Below are 24,263 nucleotides of genomic sequence, written 5' to 3'. Positions count from 1 at the left end.
AAAGCCCTGTATAATCATGACAGAACTTTCTTATTCTTATGCTCTCAATTGCCCTTGTATTAAAGGCCAGCATGTCATTTGCTTTCCTACTTGCTTGGTGTACTTGCATGCTACCACTCTGTAAAGCAAAAGCAAAATGCTGGAGATGCTAGAAATGTGAATTAAAAACAAATATGCTGGGTGCCAGCAATGGCAGAGGAATTAAGACGGTTCATGGAGCTGATAGGGGGGGTGGATCCATGGAGGTTTGGGCAGCTGAGGGTGAAGGAGTTCTCCTTCTACTCACACGTACATAAAGTGTACTCCCGGATTGATTTCTTTATTTTGAGCAGGGTCTTGTTGGCTGGGGTGGTGGACACTGGATACTCGGCGATAACAATCTCAGATCATGCACTGCACAGGGTTGACCTGCAGGTTAGTAAAGACAGTAACCAGCGCCTGCACTGGAGGTTGGATGTGGGACTTTTGGCAGATGAAGGGGTGTGTGAGCGTCTGAGGAAATGTATTCAGAGCTACCTGCAGGTCAATGACACGGGGGAAATTTCAGCAGCGGTAGTGTGGGAAGCACTGAAGGCGGTGGTCAGGGGGGAGCTGATCTCGATCCGGGCCCATAGGGAGAAGGTGGACATGGCAGAGACGGACCGACTGGTAAAGGAGATACTACAGATTGATAGGAGGTATGGGGAGACCCCAGAGGCAGGGCTTTTAAGGGAACGGGGGAGGTTACAGGCGGAGTTTAGCTTGCTGACCACAGGGAGGGCGGTGGAGCAGCTGAGAAAGGCGAGGGGGGCGATCTATGAACATGGTGTTGCGCTTTCTTCTTTTACTCTGTCCTTTCTGTGGCTCTGTTCCAATTATGGCAATCAGTGAGTTTGCCCTTCTTTCTATGTTATCTATATTCTAATGCTTAGAGTCGCCAGGTATCAAATGATACCACCACAAGGTTCAACCGGCTATCGATCAAAGAGCCAAACACCAGTTAGTTCAAGGTCAAGGGTACTTTATTTACACACAATCAGTCATGCAACATAAACACTACTAGTTAACTACACCTATTGACTAAGACAACCTGTACTTAACTTCAGGCATCCGGCTTAGGTCAGAGAAACAGTGGCCGCTGTTCGATTCTGGATCTATCGGGTTCGAAGGAGTAACTGGTGCTCAGCTAGGCTCATCCGTCTGGTAGCGAGCGTTGAACTTGGACTTGCTTCTGGTGTTGCTGCAATTCGAGATGGCTGTGACCGGGGTACCAGGTCCAAGAGAGGATAAACATGTGGTGAACTCTACTTCTTGTACTTGGGGGTTTTCGTGCTCTTTTAGGCGGTCTTTCAGTTTGGGCCCCACTAATTGGGTGATCCCTGATCACTCCGTTCGATTCCTAACCAATAAGTGGGCGGGGATTTGGATGGCTGGGCGTGTCCCAAGCGGTCACTGACCCCGTTGTTTACGCTTCCCTTGAACAGGGAGTGGCGCCGAAATGTCTGGGACTGTACCGGTTGCTCGAGTACCAGTCCTTTGTTTTGGTGACGATGGGCCATCAAATGCTAATCGGCCCCATTAAAATGCTAATTGGTCGGAGTTTCGATACCGTCTGGACTTCTTGCTTGCAAATATGCATTTCAGGCTCTGAGCCTGCCTGAGTCTTGGCTTGTCCATTTTACCCACTAAGCTTTGCGTGTTTCTCTGTACCTAGTTGTAAGTGGCCAACCCAGATGGCTACACTCCGTCCTCTTGATCCTCAACGCGAAGCGTGAAAGATCACAGTACTGGGTCTTCTTTGTTCTCTGAAATGTCGGATACCCTCATCCAAGGACAGGTTCTACTCTACTCTGTCCTATGGGTCAAAACATTTACCTAAATTTCCCTAATGCAACACATATCTAAAAATTCCTAAGGGGCCATTTAACATTCAATAAAAAGGGGAACCTCTAACTGTCTCTAACTAGACTACACTCATGCTGCTACTTAACAATCAAAGAGCTTATCTTACAATACAAAAATCCAATAGCAGCATCACATTTCTTCTTATCACTAACATTCATGCACAGAAAAATAAGTTTTATTAACGAAACAACAATCGCGGAATTTATTAAAGAGAAAGGTTCAGAAAGCGTGTAGGGTTTGCTGGAGTCCGAGGAAAGGGGATCTAAATGTGTATACTGGAGGGCGGGAGGCTCTCCTTCTCCATTTCCGCAATCTAATTGTCTGGATGACACTGCACAATATGGCTATCACTAGTAAGGCTTCCACTGTGTAGGACAGGGAATACCACTTAACGAGATTCTCACACCATGTGGGGGTATCGGTGGCTGGAGCTATGTCTGGTTTAGTGTCCGGGTTGGGGGTGTTGTGTTGGGTAGTCGTGTTCAGGGCTTGTGTGGCGAGGGAGGTGGAGGTAGGTAACGCGCGCAACTGTACTGTTCCAGCAACGATCATGACGTTGATCATCAGGGTCGTCTTCATCTTGTTCAGGCTTTCCTTCGTCGTTGAGTATCTTTGTATCTTTATAGGGGAACAAGCATGGTGTCTGTTATAATCTTGGTGTTTAATATCTCGTTTGTCTGTCTGTTTCTCCTTAATGTCAATTTCCCATTAGAATCGTCACCATATTGCAGAGACAAGACATCCCAAAAAAAATTCTGTCACAGTGCAAGCGCTCTCGCAGCCTGTGTTTGATGGGCTGACAATTTCTCTGTCCTCTGCGAACTTGTTTTTCCAACCAAGTGATTCTGACATGTAAATAGTATGTGGGGGATAGCAACCAAAGGGTTGCCGGAAAGGGCAAAAGTTGTGGCAAAGTGCATTCTTTAAATCACAGGGAAGAAAAAGAACAGCAAAAGAATTTTGAAAATAATTCTCCGAATGGGAAGCTCATATGATCCGCGGCAGGGCAAGAATGGGTGGAATCCCCGAGTAGGGCGGTGACAAGTGCCGTTGCTCCGCTACCCGAGCTTGGCTGACCAAATGTATAGGGGGTCCTCAGGCAGGGCGGGATAAGTGCCGTTACTCCACTACCTGAGTGACCTTCCAAGAGCGGTAAGAATTTGTAAATATATGGGCACCAACAAACTTGTTTCTTTAACTGCCATGTGACGTCAGAAGAGTAGTTATGGCTGTATCAAGAAAGTGTCCGTGAGGACGACACACAAAATCGTACAAGAGCGAACGTACAACATTTAAAAACAAACTAAACAAAAAAACAGGCAGGTTCCATCAGAATATAGGACAACGTAAATCTCAATCGGTTCCTGACTCTCATCATCTGGACACCTCAAGATTCCATTCCGAACAGGGTTTCAAAGGGGTTACCATGGTGGGAGTCAGATTCGGAGTTGTCACCATCTCCCGGGTGCCAAACTCGTTCATGGAGTTTGCGTGCGAATGCGGCGTGTGCCGATGTGGGGTCCATTTCATCATTGAAAACTGCAGGGGATGGGCACAATGGAAATGTGGAGCTTGTTCAAGGAACAGCTACTGCGTGTCCTTGATAAGTATGTACCTGTCAGGCAGGGAGGAAGTGGTTGAGCAAGGGAACCGTGGTTTACCAAAGCAGTCAAAACACTTGTCAAGAGGAAGAAGGAGGCTTATGTAAAGATGAGACATGAAGGTTCAGTTAGGGCGCTCGAGAGTTACAAATTAGCTAGGAAGGACCTAAAGAGAGAGCTAAGAAGAGCCAGGAGGGGACATGAGAAGTCTTTGGCAGGTAGGATCAAGGATAACCCTAAAGCTTTCTATAGATATGTCAGGAATAAACGAATGACGAGTGTAAGAGTAGGGCCAGTCAAGAACAGTAGTGGGAAGTTGTGTGTGGAGTCCGAGGAGATAGGAGAGGTGCTAAGTGAATATTTTTTGTCAGTATTCACACAGGAAAAAGACAATGTTGTCGAGGAGAATTCTGAGATTCAGGCTACTAGACTAGAAACTAGAAGGGATTGAGGTTCATAAGGAGGAGGTGTTAGCAATTCTGGAAAGTGTGAAAATAGATAAGTCCCCTGGGCCGGATGAGATTTATCCTAGGATTCTCTGGGAAGCTAGGGAGGAGATTGCTGAGCCTCTGGCTTTGATCTTTAAGTCATCTTTGTCGACAGGAATAGTGCCAGAAGACTGGAGGATAGCAAATGTTGTCCCCTTGTTCAAGAAGGGAAGTAGAGACAACCCCGGTAACTAGAGACCAGTGAGCCTTACTTCTGTTGTGGGCAAAGTCATGGAAAGGTTTATAAGAGATAGGATGTATAATCATCTGGAAAGGAATAATTTGATTAGAGATAGTCAACACGGTTTTGTGAAGGGTAGGTCGTGCCTCACAAACCTTATTGAGTTCTTTGAGAAGGTGACCAAACAGGTGGATGAGGGTAAAGTAGTTGATGTGGTGTATATGGATTTTAGTAAAGCATTTGATAAGGTTCCCCACGGTAGGCTACTGCAGAAAATATAGAGGCATGGGATTCAGGGTGATTTAGCAGTTTGGATCAAACATTGGCTAGCTGGAAGAAGACAAAGGGTGGTGGTTGATGGGAAATGTCCAGTTACTAGTGGTGTACCACAAGGATCTGTTTTGGGGCCTCTGCTATTTGTCATTTTTATAAATGACCTGGAGGAGGGCGTAGAAGGATGGGTGAGTAAATTTGCAGATGACACTAAAGTCGGTGGAGTTGTGGACAGTGCGGAAGGATGTTACAAGTTACAGAGGGACATAGGTAAGCTGCAGCTCTGGGCTGAGAGGTGGCAAATGGAGTTTAATGCAGAAAAGTGTGAGGTGATTTATTTTGGAAGGAATAACAGGAAGACAGAGTACTGGGCTAATGGTAAGATTCTTGGCAGTGTGGATGAGCAGAGAGATCTCGGTGTCCATGTACATAGATCCCTGAAAGTTGCCACCCAGGTTGAGAGGGTTGTAAAGAAGGCATACGGTGTGTTAGCTTTTATTGGTAGAGGGTTTGAGTTTCGGAGCCATGAGGTCATGTTGCAGCTGTACAAAACTCTGGTGCGGCCGCATTTGGAGTATTGTGTGCAATTCCAGTCGCCGCATTATAGGAAGGATGTGGAAGCATTGGAAAGGGTGCAGAGGAGATTTACCAGAATGTTGCCTGGTATGGAGGGAAGATCTTATGAGGGAAGGCTGAGGGACTTGAGGCTGTTTTTGTTAGAGAGAAGAAGGTTAAGAAGTGACTTAATTGAGGCATACAAGATGATCAGAGGATTGGATAGGGTGGACAGTGAGAGCCTTTTTCCTCGGATGGTGATGTCCAGCATGAGGGGACATAGCTTTAAATTGAGGGGAGATAGATATAAGACAGATGTCAGAGGTAGGTTCTTTACTCAGAGAGTAGTAAGGGCGTGGAATGCCCTGCCTGCAACAGTAGTGGACTCGCCAACACTAAGGGCATTCAAATGGTCATTGGATAGGCATATGGACGATAAGGGAATAGTGTAGATGGGCTTTAGAGTGGTTTCACAGGTCGGAGCAACATCGAGGGCCGAAGGGCCTGTACTGCGCTGTAATGTTCTATGTTCTATTCCTTGTCAGCCAACAGGAATTATTACGGTGCCAGTGTTTCATGTTCCGTAGGATGGTCGGGGCAAGGGGGCTGTCGCTATCGTCGGGTGGCGGGTCAGGTTCCGGTGTGGGCAAATAAATCGTCTCAAAGGGGCTGAACATATCCTGGTCGGTGTCTCTGGGGCTGTAGTGACTGGGGCCTGGTCTGTGTGTCCATTGTTAGGGTCTCTCAGGGGCTTCAGTTGTGCTGTCGCTGTCGCTAGCAGCCGAATCAAGCATCTGGGTGAAATTTGATTCTGGTGGTGGACTCAAGGTCTTGTCTGTGGACGTGCTGCTGCTGCTGGGGGGGGGGTTTGGGATGGCAGTGGGCAATCCTCATTATCTGCCACCTCCAATGAGAGGTGGTGCGAGTGGCTGCACTGCGTTCCATAAACCTTACGCTGGTTTGCATGGAACCATCCTGATTTTCTGTTCGATACGTGATTTTATTGTTGCTAACTTTTGGTTGGTTCAATTGGCTCTGTTTTATTACCTTTGCTCTAGAGTCGCCAGGTATCTTTAGGATACCACCACGAGGTTCAAGTTCAAGTAATGATCAATAACTCAACACATCAATTAGTAAGATTCAAATCAAAACACATTTATTATAGACAGTAAATCACTATTCATGCATAAACTCTATTTTCTAAGCTATTACTGTCACTAACAGGCCTATACTTAGCTTCGGACTGGCCCACCAGGTTAGGGGAACAAATGGCCTTTCGTTCGGGTTCTGAGTCTGCGGGATTCAAAAGCTGGTATGGACTGGTAGCTAGGAGCGCCTATCTCGTAGCGAGCGTTGACTTGAGACTTACTTGCTTGGAGGCTGCTGGACGGTTCACTCTGGGGTTGCTTCGTGTTGCTGAGTGACCCTGTCAAGAAGGACAATTTGAACTTGAGGTCGTTATAGTCCCCAGGGGCTTCCCGCCCTTCGGGGCGGACCCCGTACCTGGTTCCAAGTGATTGGACTTCGTTCCAATCACTTGGTTCGATTTCTCCAATGCTGGAGCGATTCCCTGAACGTTGGGCGGTCTTTAAGTGTCCGTTAACCTCTTTTGTGTTGGCTCCTGCTGGCGTCGAGGAGTCTGGCTTGGCTTTGTTTACCTTAAAATGTTTTGATTGTTCCCGGGGATCGCTCATTACTATGTAGATGGCTGCTTGTATCAATGCTGTCTGGGTTTCTGCAGAGTCTAATACACAGTAAACTTGCACCTGCTAGTTTTTGCCTGTGTTGGCTGAATTTCCCTTCAGCCTGTGCGGTTCTCCATTTTAAGTCGGGAAGTGGTCTACTCGGGGCTACACTCCCTCCTTGTGTTCCTAACACGAAGCGTGAAGGATCACATAACTGCATTGTCTTCATTCCCTGACCTGGCGAGCACTCTTCTATGGCCTCTACACTGACCATAACTATGCAAGAAAATTGTAACTAACATTCTAAGTGGCGCTATGTCAAAACAGGGACATGCATTACAAAATACGAAAAACAGTACCTCTAACTGGCCTCACTAAACTACACTCACTCAAACATTCAATCATATTAACTTCTTAAACAATACACACAAAATCATAGCAGCATTATTCACATTTTTCCTGGCTTGGCAGTCAAGCTCAGGATTGTACAATCGCTCATGAAACACATTTCTTTATTCACAAAAAGAACGCAAACGAATGTCCTTTATTATAGATCGCGGGGGTCTGGGGTCTGGTCATAACCGAAAATAAGGGATCTTATCCTATATACCGGGGTGCGAGCGTGGTAGGCTCTCCTTCTCCATTTCCTCATGTGGATAGTCTGCACGATGCTGCAGAGTATCGCCAATACTAGTAGGGATTCTATTAAGTAGGACAGGTTACAAACCTGTAATACCAATATGGTGTGGTGTCGCTTGTGACTGGGCTCTGAGTGCTATGGGGAAGTGAATCATTAACGGCGGGGGGGGGTTGGGGTCAGGGGGTTCACGTTCGCGCGCAACCAAATGTTCATTAGGGTGATGAGCAACACGGAGGATGTCCTCATGGTTCTTCTTTCTCTTCTCTTCATTTTGTCTCTTTTCCTGGAGGTTCTGTGGGATCAAGCATAGTGTCTGTTACTATCTTGGTTTAATATCTCGTCTGTTAGTATGTCAATCCTTCAGTGCCAATTCTCCCTTTACAATTTGTCACCATGTGTAACTCCCTCATTTTTTTTTTAAACCGAATATTCCGGACAAGACACACTTAAAAATACTGAAACAGTGCGAGCCGTCTCGCAGGCTGTGCAATTTACCATCCAAATGTTTGAGGATGTAAATAGCATGGGGATGGCAACCTAAGGGTCGCCTGAAACGCAACACAACTTTCTGAACCTAAAGTGCTGGAATGAGGTGCGTATGGGCCACAACGGGTAAGATTTGGATGGAATCCCCGGGTAGGACGGCGACCAATGCCGTGTGTGCTCTACCCGAGCATAGTTGACCAGAGGGGGAGTTCCCAGGCAGGGTGGGACCCAATGCTGTTTCTCCACTGCCTGAGCAACCGACAAGAACGGGCAAAAATGTAGTCATCGTGGGGGGTTGCCATAAAGGTTCGACCTTTAAACCTGAAGGACCGTTATGAACGGTTTGTTTTTCTGTCGACAGACGAGTTCCTCTGAACTGGCGTCTGGGACATTAACAAGTCTCTGTGGACAGACTAGTTCCTTTGAACTAGCGTCCGGGACAAACTAGTTTCTCTGACTGCCAGTGAGCGTCAGAAGGGTGGTGGCGTGGGGCCGTGAAAATTTTTTCGATCTTACAAACAACATTTAACAATACCACTACAAACAGCATTAAACAACATGCTGCAGGTTCCATCAGAAAGGATTCCGTTTTCTCCCAAGTGGTTCCTTTTTAAAACATCATCTGGATACTTCAGTTATCAGTTGCGAACAGGGTCGCAAAGGGGTCATCTTCTCCCGGATGCCATACTCTGGAATGTATTAGGGCTGATAGGGCTGCATGGTGCGATTTGGGGTCCATCTCGTCGTTCAGGACGAGTCTGTATGAGTTATCGCGGTGCCAAAAGGTGGTGTCTAGTTCTGTGGGGACTGAGTCGGGGTCGTAATCGTGAGGCGGTGGTCTTTGGTGGGGTTTATTGAGGAAAGTGATGAGGAATGGATCACTCGAATCGTGGTCAAGATTCACTGGGTGTGGGACCTGTTGCATGGGGATAGTAGGGAGGCGTGCTGTGGCTATTGCCTGAGTCACAGTCGCTGTCGCTGCTGCTGCTGTCTGTGAGTGTTCCGGGGCGGAGTCTAGAGGTCGGGGGTGGAGTTGAGGTTGTGTCCGTGGCTAGGCTGGACGTGTTGGGGGAGGGTAGGATTATGTTGGCTGTGGGCGGGGCATGGTCTACGTCGAGCATGACGTGGTGTGCGTGGTTGGACTGTGGGCCATATGCCTTAAGCTGGTTAATATGGAACCACGCAGTCTTTCTGTTGGGGTACTTAATTTTATACACGGAGGGGCTTACTTTGTCCTCAATGGAGTACGGACCCGAATACTTTGGTGACAGGAATGTGCTGGGGTTGTATATGGAGAGCATGACTTGCTGTCCTACCTCAAACTCAGTGCTAATCCCCCACCTCCATGAAACCATAAAAACAGAAAGTGCTGGAAAAGCTCAGACGCCTGACAACATATGTGGAGAGAGAAGAATTAGCATTTTGAGTCAAATGTGATTCTTCTGCATTTATTTCTCTAAGACGTTGTGCGTTAATGTTTTTTTTGGCATCTTATTGACTATCCTTTGGAAAATCTACATCTAATATTTCCCTTTATCTATCCTGTCAGCTCCTTTGTCACAAAATTGTAATAGGGTTGTCCAATATAATTTCCCTTTCATGGAAATATGTTGACATTGTCTGGTCATGCTATTATGATTTTGAAGTGCATGCAACTCCAGTCCCACAGATATGTGGTTGAGTGTCCTCTGAAATAGCCTAGCAAGCTATTTAATTGTTTACACATCCTAGGAACAAAAGTATTATGGCCAATCCACTATTCCTCCTATGTTATCCAGAACTGCTGGTATCGTCGTGTGGAATGATGCAGACAAACCTTGTTTATTGCCCTACTGTGCTTCCTCTGACAACTGAGTGCTCTTTCAGATGACATCATGTTCACTGCATTGTGCACAGTTGAATCATAGTGGTTAGCACAGTTGCTTCACAGCTCCAGGGTCCCAGGTTCGAATCCTGGGTTGGGTCACTGTCTGTGCGGAGTCTGCATGTTCTCCCTGTATCTGCATGGGTTTCCTCCGGATGCCTCCCACAGTCTAAAGATGTGGATTGGCCATTCTAAAGTTAGGTGGATTGGCCATTCTAAATTGCCGTTAGTGTCCAAAAAAGGTGGGATGGGTTTGCTGGGTTACGGGGATAGGCTGGAGGTGTGGGCTTGGGTAGGGTGTGCTTTCCAAGGGCCGGTGCAGACTCGATGGGCCGAATGGCCTCCTGCACTGTAAATTCTATGATTAAATTCTATATATGTAGAATGGACTGGGTGGATGGTTGACATGTTCTCTTTGATGGGATGGTAGTTCATCTTTCCCCTAATGCCTACATATTTGCATATTCCAATAATTATTGTGGGACACATTTTGCAGACCAAGGATGGAGTTTCAGGTTTGCCTGACCAGACTGCTTTATTGTCATAATTAACCAGTTAGTGCATTTGCCCTCAAAAGCCATTTTGTGTCATACGGGTACCCCCTAAATGCGACACTGGGAAACCCTCTCGGAAGTTCCCACATAAGGGTTTACCCAGCAATTACAAAAGTGCTAACTTCCTCTGGACAATTGCGCTGGGCTGGGAACCATCCGACAAAGCGGATTATCGCTAATTTCGGATGGTTCTGCCAGTTTTACCCTGATAGTTACTCTGAAAGAGTTGGATGGAAAAAAAACGGCTATCTCCAGAGTAATCACTATTTAATCACTGAGATTCAGCCTGGCATGGGACACCCCCAACCCAGTCCAATCCCCCCCACCCCCCCTCTCTCACACATTAATACCAATGAGCGTCAGCCTTGAGCCTTTGAAAATCTATATCATTATTCAGCACAAATGAGTAGAACAGTATTTATGTAGTTTACATTTGTACTATTCATATCAGACTTAAGTATGGTTTTCCATTGTTTGCTTGATTAAATCACAATCTACATTTCCAGGCATATCAGTCCATCTGCATGTATTAAATTTAAGATTTGCAAACTAGTGTGACAGCACACTAATATTGTACTGTTAAGCAGTTTGTATGGAGATGTACAGGAAATAGTCTGTGTTTTAGTATAAGGAAAATATATTTTGTGCAAATAACCTGCATAACTGAAAAGACAAAATTCATATTCCATGTTTAAGTATAAATGTGTGTAACATTTAGAAGCAATACAGACTGCAGTAAAGTGTACCCATAGCAGTGTTTGACTTCTGTCTTCTAAACAAATTACATAAGATTTTTAAACAAAAATAATCCCCTGCTTTTCAGTCTCTGGGTGAGAGTCATTTAGATAAAAGTCCGAAAATGATCAAAGAAGAGGAAGAAGTACAAGAAGAGACTGCCAAACCAAAGCCTTCTGACATTGTTAAAAAGGTATGGTTTGTCTAATAAACATCTTCTATGTAATTAATCAAACCGCTTTGTGATTCCATGTAAATCGTGGTCTGACTGAAGACCATCTTGGTTTATTTAGATCTCGCTGTGGAGGAAGCAGTTTGTAATTTAAAATAGCTTCAAATTTCTAAATCACTCAGAATGGACTTGAAACTAAAAAATGGATTGCAGGAATAAAAGTTTCAATGATGTGTTCAGTATGCACAATTTAACTGCAAGCCAGAATTGAGCTCTGACGATCACTTATTTTGATTTTATAAAATTATGTTTAAAGTTATTCACCTGCCCCATTTCAATCCTCTAGTATCCTTTGGATACCTGTGAGCTATCATACTGTCCAACCTTTGCAAGGGGTATTTTAAACCTGTGCTTTGGAAACACTTGAGAGTTCTTCAGGGACAGTACTCTATGTATTTATCTCCTTTCTTTCACTTGTTTCCTCATAGCACTGAGCTGCGTTTGGAAATTTAACAGCGTACAGATTCAAATCACATTCCACCAGAATCTTTACCGTACCATGAAATAATCAGGTCATGTACCGAGTCACAACATGGTGAACTATTTCCTATAATTTTCAAATGAATTAAAGCATTTGGTTCCTCTGTCACCTAATGGCCATGATATTTGATCGGTCACCTGAAAGACTGTCATTCAGGTCACATTAGTAGCAGCAAAATCCAATTGATGGTTCCTCCAGGTACCAAGATTTATGGGCATTATAAATGCTCAACTTAGCTCTACAGTTGTGTTTCATATTTATGCATCACTTTCCGATTTATTTGGGATCTCATGACCCAGAATTGCTGAAAAATTATACAAAGTGATTTATAGAGTCTTCAGTTGACAAAAAGAAGGAAGGTTCATGCCGTTCGTGATTTGAAAAAAATAAGTGATCCTTATGGCCAGTGGAATTAATATAAAGTATTTGGATATGTTTAGGATGGATAAGTGATACCATTACTTTTTTTCCCACTGCTTTAGCCATCATTCAAGCAGAATACTGGGATAATCAATTTTGCCGAGATAAAAGAAACAACTGAAATCGATAATAGGAACAGAGCTACAATAGAAGATCTCAAGGCACAAATGACTGACCTGATGACTTTTGTTGAGAGACTGAAGATTCAGCACAAGTAATATAGGTTTTATATTTATTACAAGTGTTTTTAAAAAGCACAACCATTGAATTGCAAGCAATTGTTGCCGACTTCAGGCTGACAAATGAAGGAATGACACTTTTTAAAAATATTTTTTTTAAAGTATTTTTATTCTCCTTTATCACATTTTCTCCCAAATTTGCACCCACCAACAATAAACAATAATCAGTAACGAATCTAATGTCAATCTCCATATCAATAACAATGATCCCATCCTCCCACCAAACCCCAAACATTAGCCCGCATGTTAACATAAACAAATGGCAAAAAGTTATCAGGAATCACCCATAGTCAACATTAACGCACACAGTCCCCCTCCCTCCAACCCTCCCAACCAACCCGCCCCCAACTAATGTTCGATGTTATCCAGTTCTTGAAAGTGCATAAATGAATAATGCCCATGAATTGTAGAACCCCTCCATCCTTCCCCTCAGTTCAAACTTAACCTTCTCAAGAGTCGAGAATTCCAACAGGTCCCCACGCCACGCCAGGGCACAAGGTGGAGAGGTTGCTCTCCATCCCATCAGGATCTGCATTCGGGTGATCAAAGAGGCGAAGGCTACAACATCTCCTCTGCACCTGTTTCCAATCCCGGCTGGTCCAACCCCCCGAATGTGACCTCCCGAGGGCCGGGGGAATGACACTTTAAAATAAAAAATAAAAAAAAATGTTTTGCGAAATGAAATGAAATGGAAATCACTTATTGTCACAAGTAGGCATCAAATGAAGTTACTGTGAAAAGCCCCAAGTCGCCACATTCCGGCACCTGTTTGGGGAGGCTGGTACGGGAATTGGACCGTGCTGCTGGCCTGCTTGGTCTGCTTTCAAAGCCAGGGATTTAGCCCTGTGCTAAACCAGTCCCTTGCAAATTTGCTGCAGTTACACATTTCCCCTGTAATTCCCTTCACTAGCTTGCAATGCATTTAAGCAAATTTTGACATCAGTTCTATCCAAGTACTTTTTTCCTTTGTGTTTATTGTTTTTGACATTTTTTCACCTTTGGCAGTTTATTCCAACCTTGCTTTTTTATTGGATTTAATTCACTGTTGTACCATTTTTATTTATTTATTGATGTACTTTTCCATTCTCATGGGTCTTTTCTACATTCTCTACAAATTGTTTATCTGTTGGTTTATTTTTTTCATTTGTATTTTGCCCCATATTCCTGTTCATTTACAGGAATCATAGGGTCTAGGCACATAGGGTAAAGAGTTAACCCAGGACGATTTCTTAGTGGTCTTATCATAGAAACAGAATGGTTACAGTACAAGAACGCTATTTTGCCTATCACCTCTGTGCTGACACTCTGAAGGAATAATTCACCGAGAACTACTTAACCACCTTCTCCCCATAGCCCTGTACATTCTTCCTTTTCATATAATAATCAAATTCCCTCTTGAGTGCCTTACTTGGACCTGCCTTCACCACATGGTCAGATGGTGCGTTCTAGATGCCCAACCACTCACTGTGTGAAAAAAGATTCCTCATATCACCATTGCTTCCTTTGCCGGCTACCTTAACTCTGCATCCCCTGGCTTTGGATCCTTCCACCAATGGGAAGGATTCCTCCCTACCTACTCTGTCCAGGCCCCTTATAACTCGATCAAATCTCCTTTAAACCTTCTCATCTCCAAGGAACAGAGTCCCAGCTTTTCCAATTTGGCTGCATAACTGAAGTTCTTCATCCCTGGAATTATTCTCATGAATCTTTTCTAGAGTCTCCCTAATGCCATCACACCCTTCCTAAATTGTGACGGCCAAAACAGGACGTGGCACTCCAGTTGAGGCTGACCTATTTTATGTGGGTTTAACATCACTTCCTTGCTTTTGTACTCTGTATCCCTGATGATACAGCCCAAGGTGATCCATACTTTGTTACCCATGCTCTAAACTAGTCCTGCACCTTCAATGACTTATGGACATGTACTTTTAGGTCTCTCTAGTTCTGCGCCCCCTTTGTTTTATATTGTTTTTCTGCGTTCTTCTTACCAAAATTAATCAATTCACCCTTCCCTACATTGACTTTCACTTGCCTCTTTCCCACCCATATCACCAACCTGCCTACGCCCTTTTAAAGCTCTACACAAGACGGCACAGTGGTTAGCACAGCTGCATCACCCGCCGAGGACCCGGGTTCGATCCTGGCCCCGGGTCACTGCCCGTGTGGAGTTTGCACATTCTCCCTGTGTCTGTGTGGGTCTCACGCCCACAACCTAAACATGTGCAGGGTAGGTGAATTGGCCACGCTAAATTGCCATTTAATTGTTAAAAAAATAAACAAATAATTGATGTGAGCTCAACACTATCCTTCTCACAGTTCACAATACTTCCAAGGTTTGTATCATCTGAAAATTTAGAAATTTGTGCCCGAGGCCTAGGTAATTAATATATATCAAGAAGAGCAGTGGTCCCACCACTGAGGAATTAGACTATAAACCTTTCTCCAGTCTGGAACAAATACGTTAATCGCTACTGTTTGTTTCCTGTCATTCAGCCAACTTTGTATACCTGATGATTCTGACATTTTTATTCCATGAACATGGGTAACACAGTGGTTAGCACTGTTGCTTCACAGCTCCAGGGTCCCAGGTTCGATTCCCGCTTGGGTCACTGTCTGTGCGAATTCTGCATGTTCTCCCTGTGTCTGCGTGGGTTTCCTCCGGGTGCTCCAGTTTCCTCCCACAGTCCAAAGATGTGCAGGTTAGGTGGATTGGCCATGCTAAATTGCCCTTAGTGTCCAAAAAGGTTTGCTGGGGTTACTGGGTTACGGGGACAGGGTGGAGGTGTGGGCTTAAGTAGGGTGCTCTTTCCAAGCGCTGGTGCGGACTCGCTGGGCCATATGGCCTCCTGCACTGTAAATTCTATGATTCTATGATCAACTCTCTGTTACTTCATCAAAATACTGAAGCAAGTTAGCTAATCAGGTTTGTCCTCAAAAAGTCTAGGCTGGCTTTCCTTAATTTATCACAATTGCTAATTTTGTTCCAAATTATCAATATTAGAAGCTTCCCCACTAAGGTTAAACTGTAGTTGCTGCACCTTTTAGCCCACACATACCAAGTCTCCAAATAATCTTACACAAATGGGCACTTCTGTTGCTCACTTCTTTCCCATTCCTTCCTCCTGTCATGTTGAGTGGTTGACTATTCCACTCTTGGCTCAATCCTGGAAAGAGTGTCCCTTTAAGCCAAATTTCTGGCTCCATTCGAGCTTTGAATCTGGTAGACATGAGTCCTTATCAAATTCTTCCCTCCTGCCCGGCAATGCTTTGCAGACTTCACAATATTCGAGCTGTTTATGTATCTGCCATCAATCAGGTTGTATGCCCATCAAACAAATGCCATCTCCTGACTCCACACTGTAGTTGACCGTCCCTTGTGCAAGGTTACTCATTGCCCTGGCTTGTTGTTCAAGTATCATTGGATGCAGTGAGAAAAAATATTTCTGATAAACAATATGCCGCTTTAATTTCAGTAGTCAAGCTTGTAAAGGGAAAACCAAAATGTACGCCAAATGCCAACTGTGAATGGTATTACATTTGATGGGATACCGGCCTAGATCCCCAATCATTTTTTTTTCATATGTGTAAAACTGTGAGGAAAGGATATTTCACTCGAATAAAATAAATAGGGATGTGATGTATTAAAAAAAAAACTTTCTTAAACTACCTTAAGATCACAGAAATATACCTTACAATTGCTAGTTAAACAATGCTTAACAATAAAAGGAAACACTTTTAAACTTCTAGCTGATACCTTCTCTATCTCCAAGCAAGAAAAATCCACCACAGGTCGAAACCAACTTTTAAATAAAGTTAGCGAACACAGGATTACTTTCTGGATAGAGAGGTCTCAGAAAGACTGGTTGAAGAGAGAGAGAGAGAGATCATTTCAGTAAACAGCCTGCAGATCCCTATCTGTTGGATTTTTTTAAAAGCATTTTTATTCGACCAATTTTCAATATTTTCACTATTTAAAAAAAATAAATTTAGAGTACTCAGTTCTTTTTTTCCAATTAAGGGGCAGTTTAGCGCGGCCAATCCACCTCCGCTGCACATCTTTGGGTTGTGGGGGTGAGACCCACGCAGACACAGGAAGAATGTACAAACTCTACACAGACAGGGGACCGGGATCGAACCCGGGTCCTTGGCACCGTGGGGCAGCGATGCTGACCACTGTGCCGCCCCAACATTTTCACAACACAAAAACAACCACAAACAAACAAATCCTCCCCAGCCCCACCCCCGAAACCCGCCCTCCCTCAACAGTTAACGGTAACCAACCCGAAAGTGCATGATGAACAAACCCCAACAGTTGTAGAACCACTCTGTTGCCCCCATCAGCTCAAACTTCACCTTTTCCAGGGTCAAAAACTCCAGCATGTCCTCTGCCATGCTGAGGCACAGGGAGGAAAAGCTGACCTCCACCCCAACGAGACCCACTTACGAGCGATCAGCGAGGCGAAGGCTAAAACATTTACTCCCGCACCTGCCTGTAGATCGGGCCGGTCTGACACCCTGAATATGGTTTCTAGGGAACCAGGCTCCATATCCACATGTGAGACCACCAGGATCGTACTAAACACCATCCTGAAGAGCCTCTCGAGCTTCAGGCAAGACAAAGCAATACTGGATAAATTTCAGGATGCGGCGAGAGCAGCAGTTGGAAGGATGTTGTATATCCTGGAGGTACCTGTAATCCTGGAGGTTACATGCAGGGTGGAATTTAAGTTGAAATCCCCGTGGGGTAAGTCAGAGACGAAGACAGTCAAAGCAATACTGACTGCTTGAGTTAGCAGCAAAGTGGTTGATGGAGCATCATTTGGTGAAGTGTGAGGTTATTCATTTTGGTCAAAAAGCATGAAACTTGTAAATATTCATATTCAGAGGGGCTTGGGTGTATTTGTACAATGAACACAATTAGTATGCAGGAAAGCAGCCAATTACAAAGACAAAGGCAAATTTCATTTTGGCTTTTATTGCAAGGGAATTGGGGTATAAGATTAAAGAAGACTTGCTGCAATTTTGCAGGACTTTGATGAGCACCCACATCTGGAGTACTGTGTGCAGTCTCTATATTTAAGAAATTATACACTTCGATTGAACGCAATACAGTGAAGGTTCATCGATGGGTTCCTGGGATGAGAGGGTAGTTTGGTTCCTGGGATGGGAAGGTAGTTTGGTTCCTGGGATGGGAGGGTAGTTTGGTTCCTGGGATGGGAGGTTAGTTTGGTTCCTGGGATGGGAGGGTAGTTTGGTTCCTGGGATGAGAGGGAGTTTGGTTCCTGGGATGGGAGGGTAGTTTGGTTCCTGGGACGGGAGGGGTGCTTGGTTCCTGAGATGGGAGGGAAGTTTGGTTCCTGGGATGGGAGGGCAGTTCTATCATGGGAGGCTGATTAATTTGGACTCATTGTCTCAAGTTTAGAGCGGTCACTTATTCAAACATAGAACATTTTGAAGGGGCTTCACAGGGTGGGCACTAATAGATTGTTTCCCCTGGCTGGGGTATATAGAACGAAAGAGAAAATGCTGGAAAATCTCAGCAAGTCTGGCAGCATCTGTAGGAAGAGAAAAGAGCTAATGTTTCGAGTCCGATAACTCTTTCACAAAGCTTTGACAAAGAGTCATCGGACTCGATACATTGGCTCTTTTCTCTCTCTACAGATGCTGCCAGACTTGCTGAGTTTTTCCAGCATTTTCTCTTTCGTTTCAGATTCCAGCATCTGCAGTAATTTGCTTTTATCCAGTGGGGAATATAGAATACTGGCACAGTTTCAGAATAAGGGGCTGATCAATTTGGACTGTGATGAGGAATTTTGTAACTTGAAAGGTTGTGAATCTTTGGAATTTTCTATTCCAAAGGATTGTGGATGCTCCAGCCTTGAAATTATTTAAAGCTGAGATAGACAGTCACTCAGGGAATTGAGGAATATGGGGACCAGATGGGAAAATGGAGTTAATATTGCTTATCAGCTATGATCATACGGAATGGCAGAGTGAACTCAGTGGGTTGAATGACATAATCCTGCTCCTACATCTTATGTTCTTAGCTAAACGTACGCTACCTTGATTGCTGCCCTCTATATGTTTCCCTATTGATACTTGACTCACCTCGTTCTTCAGAACTAGTTTCCACTGTTTCCTCCCTCATTGGACCTGAAATATAGGGATCTAGAAAATTCCCCTAAACACACTTCAGAAACTCTTCCCCCTCTTTGCCCTTTATGCTATTGCTGTCAATGTTGAGGTTGGGATAATTGAAATCCTCCATTACCAGTGTTTTGCACCTCTGTCATTTCCTTGAAAATGTGTTCCTCTGTCTCTTTCCCATTGGATGGTGGCCCAACCAATCACAGTGTAATCACACTTTTATTATTTCTATGCTCTAACCAAGTCGATTCGCTTCTTAACCTCTCTTGGATATCTGCACTATTGGACAGTCTCTCCAGCACTGTAATATTCTCCTTAATCAATGCCGCCCTCTCACCTCCTTTCTGGTGTTCCCTATCTTTCTGGAACACCTTGTATCCAGGAATATTTAGTACCTATTTCTTCCATTTTTTAAAGCTAGTTCTACATTAGCCCCCGAGCACTATATTCACCGTGTCTATATTGCCTGCAGCTCACCAACCTTATTTACCCATACATGCTCTGTTGACATAATTAGGCCATTCTTACCTTCTCTCTTACTTTGACCCCAACCTTACGCCTTACTATTTATTTCTCCAGTGTGACATAGGTTTTCATATAAACAGTGTAACTGATGTTGAAGTGAGGCAAGCAAACATCCTGATTATAATGCTGCATTCCAAAGTAACAACGTTTACATCTAATGTCCACAGGAAAGAATTAACTGAACTAAGGAATGACTTTGAAGAAGAGAAGAAGCAACGTACTGCCTTACAGGTAAGAGTCTAAACTATGCAGATGTTAAGACCTTGGGGTAGCTTCTATTGTTGCTGAATAAGTGTCAGCTGTGGCTTCATTGGTAGAACGCCAACCTCAATCAGAAAGTTGTGACTTCAAACCCCACCTCAGGCACACATTCCAGACTGACACACACTACTGGAGTGTTAAGGATGTGCTGCACTCTTTGATAAGAGACTGAACTGGTGCTCCGTCTTGCCTTTGGAAGTGGATATAAAAGATTTAAGGAATTCAAGCAAGGGAAATGTCCCTGGTCATCTTATTGCTCAACCAACCTCCGTAAAATAGGTTCATTGGTCGTTATTGTGTTGCTGTTGTGGGAACTTGATGTTTGGAAATCGTCTGCTGTAACTTCCGTATAATGATTACACTTCAGAAGAAGTACTTCTTTGGCTGAAGCACTTTGACACATCCTGACATCATAAGAGGTACTATATTATGCAAGACTTTTTTTTCTTTGGTCAGTCGAGTTAAGCCAGTTTATTTACCAGTACAAACTCGGCATTATATTTTGGAATCGTGTAGATTTTTACAACACACAATTTCCGCCCATTGAGCCTATTCCAGCTCTTTTTTTAAACAAATTAATTCACTTGGCTCCAATCCCTGATATTTTTATTCTTTTTAAGTATAATATCGCATCCCTTTTAAAAGCTATTATGCTGTCTACTTCCTTCACGGGGGAATCAACGTCCTAACAATTCTCTGTGTAAAAACAATCTTTGAACCATTGATGTTCATGTGGTGATGTTTTTAATTGATTCCCTCTAGTTACTGACTCCATAATCAGTGATTTGTTTTCCTTCTTTACCTTATTGAAATGCATTATAATTTTGAACACCTATCAGATCTCCCCCTAGCCTTCTGTAATCTAATGAAAAGGGCCATAATTGATCTGTCTCTCCTTATGTCTACGGCCCTTCATCTCTGGCATCATTTCTTCTGACACCTCTCCACGGTTTCAATATTCTTTCCGAAGTAAGGTCGTCATTACATTGCATTGTGCCCTCTAGAAGTTGGGTGACAAGTCCCCAGTTACCTAGTTTATACTTGTATCCCTTTTGGAACAGAGGTGGTGCTTTGGTTTAACTTGCATTTCCAAGAATATTTTAACGATTGTGGTCAGAAATTTAGATGTTTCTTTTTACTTCCTTGAGTATTCTGGGATGCATTTTGTGTAATAAATATTACTGAAGTGGTGTTTGTTATGATGTAGAATTTAATAAAGATTGGTAAGGCATCCCTAAAAATTTTAATCCAAAATTTATGTCAATAATCTATGAATTCAGGAAGATGTTTGCATTCATTTACTAAACGCTGTAAATATTCTGACTGCCTGTTCTTAAACTACAAATGTTTCATCGTAATAATTGATTCAGATGATATTCTATGATACAGTCAGGTAAAATCTTTTTCAAAAATCTTGAAATATTTCAAATCGAATCACAATTTTTAATTTTTGCTGCTTTTGTGTCTGGTTCGAGATGATTTTATTGAAATGAAAATGAAAATCGCTTATTGTCACAACTCTGCTTCAAATGAAGTTACTGTGAAAAGCCCCTAGTCGCCACATTCCGGCGCCTGTTCAGGGAGGCTGGTATGGGAATTGAACTGTGCTGCTGGCCTGCCTTGGTCTACTTTCAAAGCCAGCTATTCAGCCCTGTGCTAAACCAGCCCTGTGCTAAACAATTATTTTGTTAAGTTTCTCACTTTGCCTTCTTCTCATCCAATATTTGGTTATCACAATCCATTTCTGATGGCATTTTGGGGTGCAAAATTATTTGCAAGAGAGTTAACAACTCTTCATATTGCTGTTAAATTTCTTTTTTTTCCCCCTTCCCGACACATTTTCTCCTGATCAGTCCCTGAGGAGCTTTGACAGTTTGCTGGCGTTTAGCAGCACTTGACTTCAGTACTATTTTGATGGTCATTGTTCACGTGAATCAGGCAGCAAGTGTCACAAAACTCTTTGGTACCCATGAAACATCAAGACACACATCAACATCTAGATTCAAGACACCCTGCAGCACTTGGATAGTTGTCAGTAGTAAAAATGGAGAGATCAATTGGAACAGTTAACTTCCCTGTATGAAATCAATGGCAGCGACTGAGCATTAAATCTGGCCTATTATATCTCACCAAATAGTTCTAAACTCAACCATCAGAGAATACATTAGGGGCAGCACGGTAGCACAAGTGGATAGCACTGTGGCTTCACAGCGCCAGGGTCCCAGGTTCGATTCCCCGCTGGGTCACTGTCTGTGTGGAGTCTGCACGTTCTCCCCGTGTCTGCGTGGGTTTCCTCCGGGTGCTCCGGTTTCCTCCCACAGTCCAAAGACGTGCAGGTTAGGTGGATTGGCCATGCTAAAAAAAAAAAATTGCCCGTAGTGTCCACAAGGGTTGGGAGGGGTTATTGGGTTGCGGGGATAGGGTGGAAGTGAGGGATTAATGTGGGTCGGTGCAGACTCGATGGGCCGAATGGCCTCCTTCTGCACTGTATGTTCTATGTAATCTATGTAATGAACATATGGTGCAATTGAGCTTTTTTTTTACGAAAGTATATTTAAACGTAATTCCGTATATGTCCTGCTTACTATAATTACAAGACCGATTATATAAAAATTTGAGCAAAATCTTTTCACATCAATTTTGCTTTTTGTTATCATCAGCGCACTTATAGAGATATTGTGTCTGTTCTATGAATCTGAACCAGCACACCCAAGTTGACCCATGCTGTTCGGGTACACAGAGGGAGAATTCTGAATATCCAAATTACCTAATAGCACATCTTTTGGGACTCGTGGGAGGAAACCGGAGCACCTGGAGAAAACGCACGCAGCACAGAGAGAACGTGCAGACTCCGCACAGACAGTGACCGAAGCCGGGAATTGAACCTGGGACCCTGGCGATGTGAAGCCATAGTGCTAACCACTATGCTACCGTGCTGCCCCCTGTCTAGTGAGTGGAGAGCCAGTGATCAATATTCTCAGAATGTGGGTCATCCATTTAGGACTGAGATGAGAAATGTATTCACTCAAAGGGCATGAATCTTGGAATTTACTACCACAGAGGACTTTAAATGTTCAGTATATTCAAGTTGGGGAGAGTGGAATAGTTACATTTTAGTTTTTTAAAATGGAATCAAGAGATGTGGGAATAGATCATGAAGATAGAGTTATGTTAGATGATCAGTTACTATCTTATTCAGTGGTCAACTGACCTTCACCTGCTCTTATTTCTTGTGTTCTTGCACTCTTAAAATAGGATAATTAGCAAGAACTTCCAATTGCCAACGACTCATTCTTGTTGATATTTGTAGGTATCAAGTAATCACATGATTATGCTGAAACTTTTAACACCTCCCCAGCCTAGCAGAAGATACTGCCAACAGTCATCCTTTAATATGCCCATGAAGAATACACATTTGAATTATTCCTCTGATTTCACCAAAATTACGTGTTCTTTAAGTTTTTGCATAACTAAATAATGGTCACTGTTATTGTTTTACAGCTGGAAATAGACAAACTGAAGAAAGCTGTCCAGTCCACGTGAGCTACATTCCATTCAATATCAGCGACTCAGTTTCTGCAAATAACCAGGAGATTCTGAACTTTGAAATACTTTTCCCCTTTTATTATAATCATTGTCCTAAATGAAAATGTCAGATATTATGATATATCTTTATAAAGCTGGGTATAATTGTATGATGTAAATTTTTCGCCAATATGAATTAGAGGCCTTATCTGCTATTGTGCTGGATTTGCAGACTATGCATTCATGGTGAATGTTCGAGTTTGTTTACTGTACTACTGAATCTGTATAAAGGGGTCAGAGATGTTTAATTTTTGATTAAGATGTAGTTTAATTTTTTTAATGAATCGATGCTGTTATAGTTTTGCAAAACTGTATAAGATTGATGTATTGGTATTTTCAGTTAAATGGGAAAGAGCTTAATAGATTTTAGATTTTTTTTTTCTCTACAGGAAAGGGAGTTTGATCTTGCTGTATACAATTTATTTTAGCTTTCCTATCCAGGGTAAACACTATTGTGCCTGATTGAAGCTTGCAGATACAAGTATTAAATAAATATATAAAGTTGGTGTTTTAAGGGGCAAAGGAATGTGAACTACAGACCAATTCCCTATGCAAAGTAAAACTATGTATTTTCATATCTAAGGTTATATTATATAATTTAAATGGTTATTTACACATTACTTGCAATAAAGGGAGCTTATGGCCCTTACAAAAGGGTCTGAGGAAATGGGCAAACATCAATTGTATCTTTAATATGTTTACTTTGAATTATGATTCAAGACTAGATTTTTTTCTATTTACCTATCGTCCTCTCTCATCACTTAATATTGCAGATGCAGTAAGAAATCTACATTTCTGAAGGGGCAAAACAACTCCAATTTTAACTTCATTTACGTGGAACTATTTTCTCCTAGAGAGATTTAAAAATAAGTGGTACTGGGGACTGATTTTCAACAGTCCTTTGTTGCAATAAAGCTCATTACAAATGATCATGAATGACAATCATTTTTAATTACAAATCCATATACTGCTTGTATTTCTCATCTGTTACACACCGATTCAAAATCAAAGTACAATGCATTGTTCTGTAAATGTATTAGCTGTTCATAACATTCCATTCCCTGTAAACCCTTTCAATTTATAGTTCATCCACTTTTGCTGTTACGTATTACCTAATAAAATGAAAAAAAATGATTATAATACATTTTTATAATCCATGGTGATAGATTGCCTTTATAATCCAAGGTTCCTTCATACTTTGTTTTTAACGTGTTGTGGCACAATGCATACATATTTCAAGTTTTTAATAACCTTTCTTTAAAGGCTGATTTGGCTAAAACAAATACTTTTCCTTTGCATTTGTTTCCTTACAAACTGTCCTGGAATATAATTTGGAATTTTGTAAATGAACGATCATAGAATACTTTAAATATTAAATTAATTGCACCTTGTAAGTACCACAATAGAAATCATCATCCAAAAAGTTT

The 24,263-nt window shown here is 42.8% G+C and overlaps 1 protein-coding gene across 2 annotated transcripts in view; it reads left to right on the top strand.

Moving 5' to 3' along the window:
* cd2ap (CD2-associated protein) overlaps window positions 1–23,989 on the top strand; it is a 318,661-nt gene extending 294,672 nt beyond the window's left edge. For both annotated transcript variants that reach the window (XM_072499137.1, XM_072499136.1), the window contains exons 16-20: window positions 11,035–11,139; window positions 12,142–12,293; window positions 19,158–19,221; window positions 22,753–22,790; window positions 23,610–23,989. In XM_072499137.1, coding sequence (XP_072355238.1) covers window positions 11,035–11,139; window positions 12,142–12,293; window positions 19,158–19,221; window positions 22,753–22,790; window positions 23,610–23,700 — 450 coding nt within the window. In that variant the 3' untranslated portion in view covers window positions 23,701–23,989. The remainder of the gene's footprint in view (window positions 1–11,034; window positions 11,140–12,141; window positions 12,294–19,157; window positions 19,222–22,752; window positions 22,791–23,609) is intronic.
* Window positions 23,990–24,263: the final 274 nt, after the last annotated feature.

The sequence above is a fragment of the Scyliorhinus torazame genome, chromosome 4, assembly GCF_047496885.1.
Source record: "Scyliorhinus torazame isolate Kashiwa2021f chromosome 4, sScyTor2.1, whole genome shotgun sequence".
Lineage (NCBI taxonomy): Eukaryota > Metazoa > Chordata > Chondrichthyes > Carcharhiniformes > Scyliorhinidae > Scyliorhinus > Scyliorhinus torazame.
Note: the sequence above shows the minus strand (reverse complement) of the source record. Positions and strands in the feature narration are given on the sequence as shown.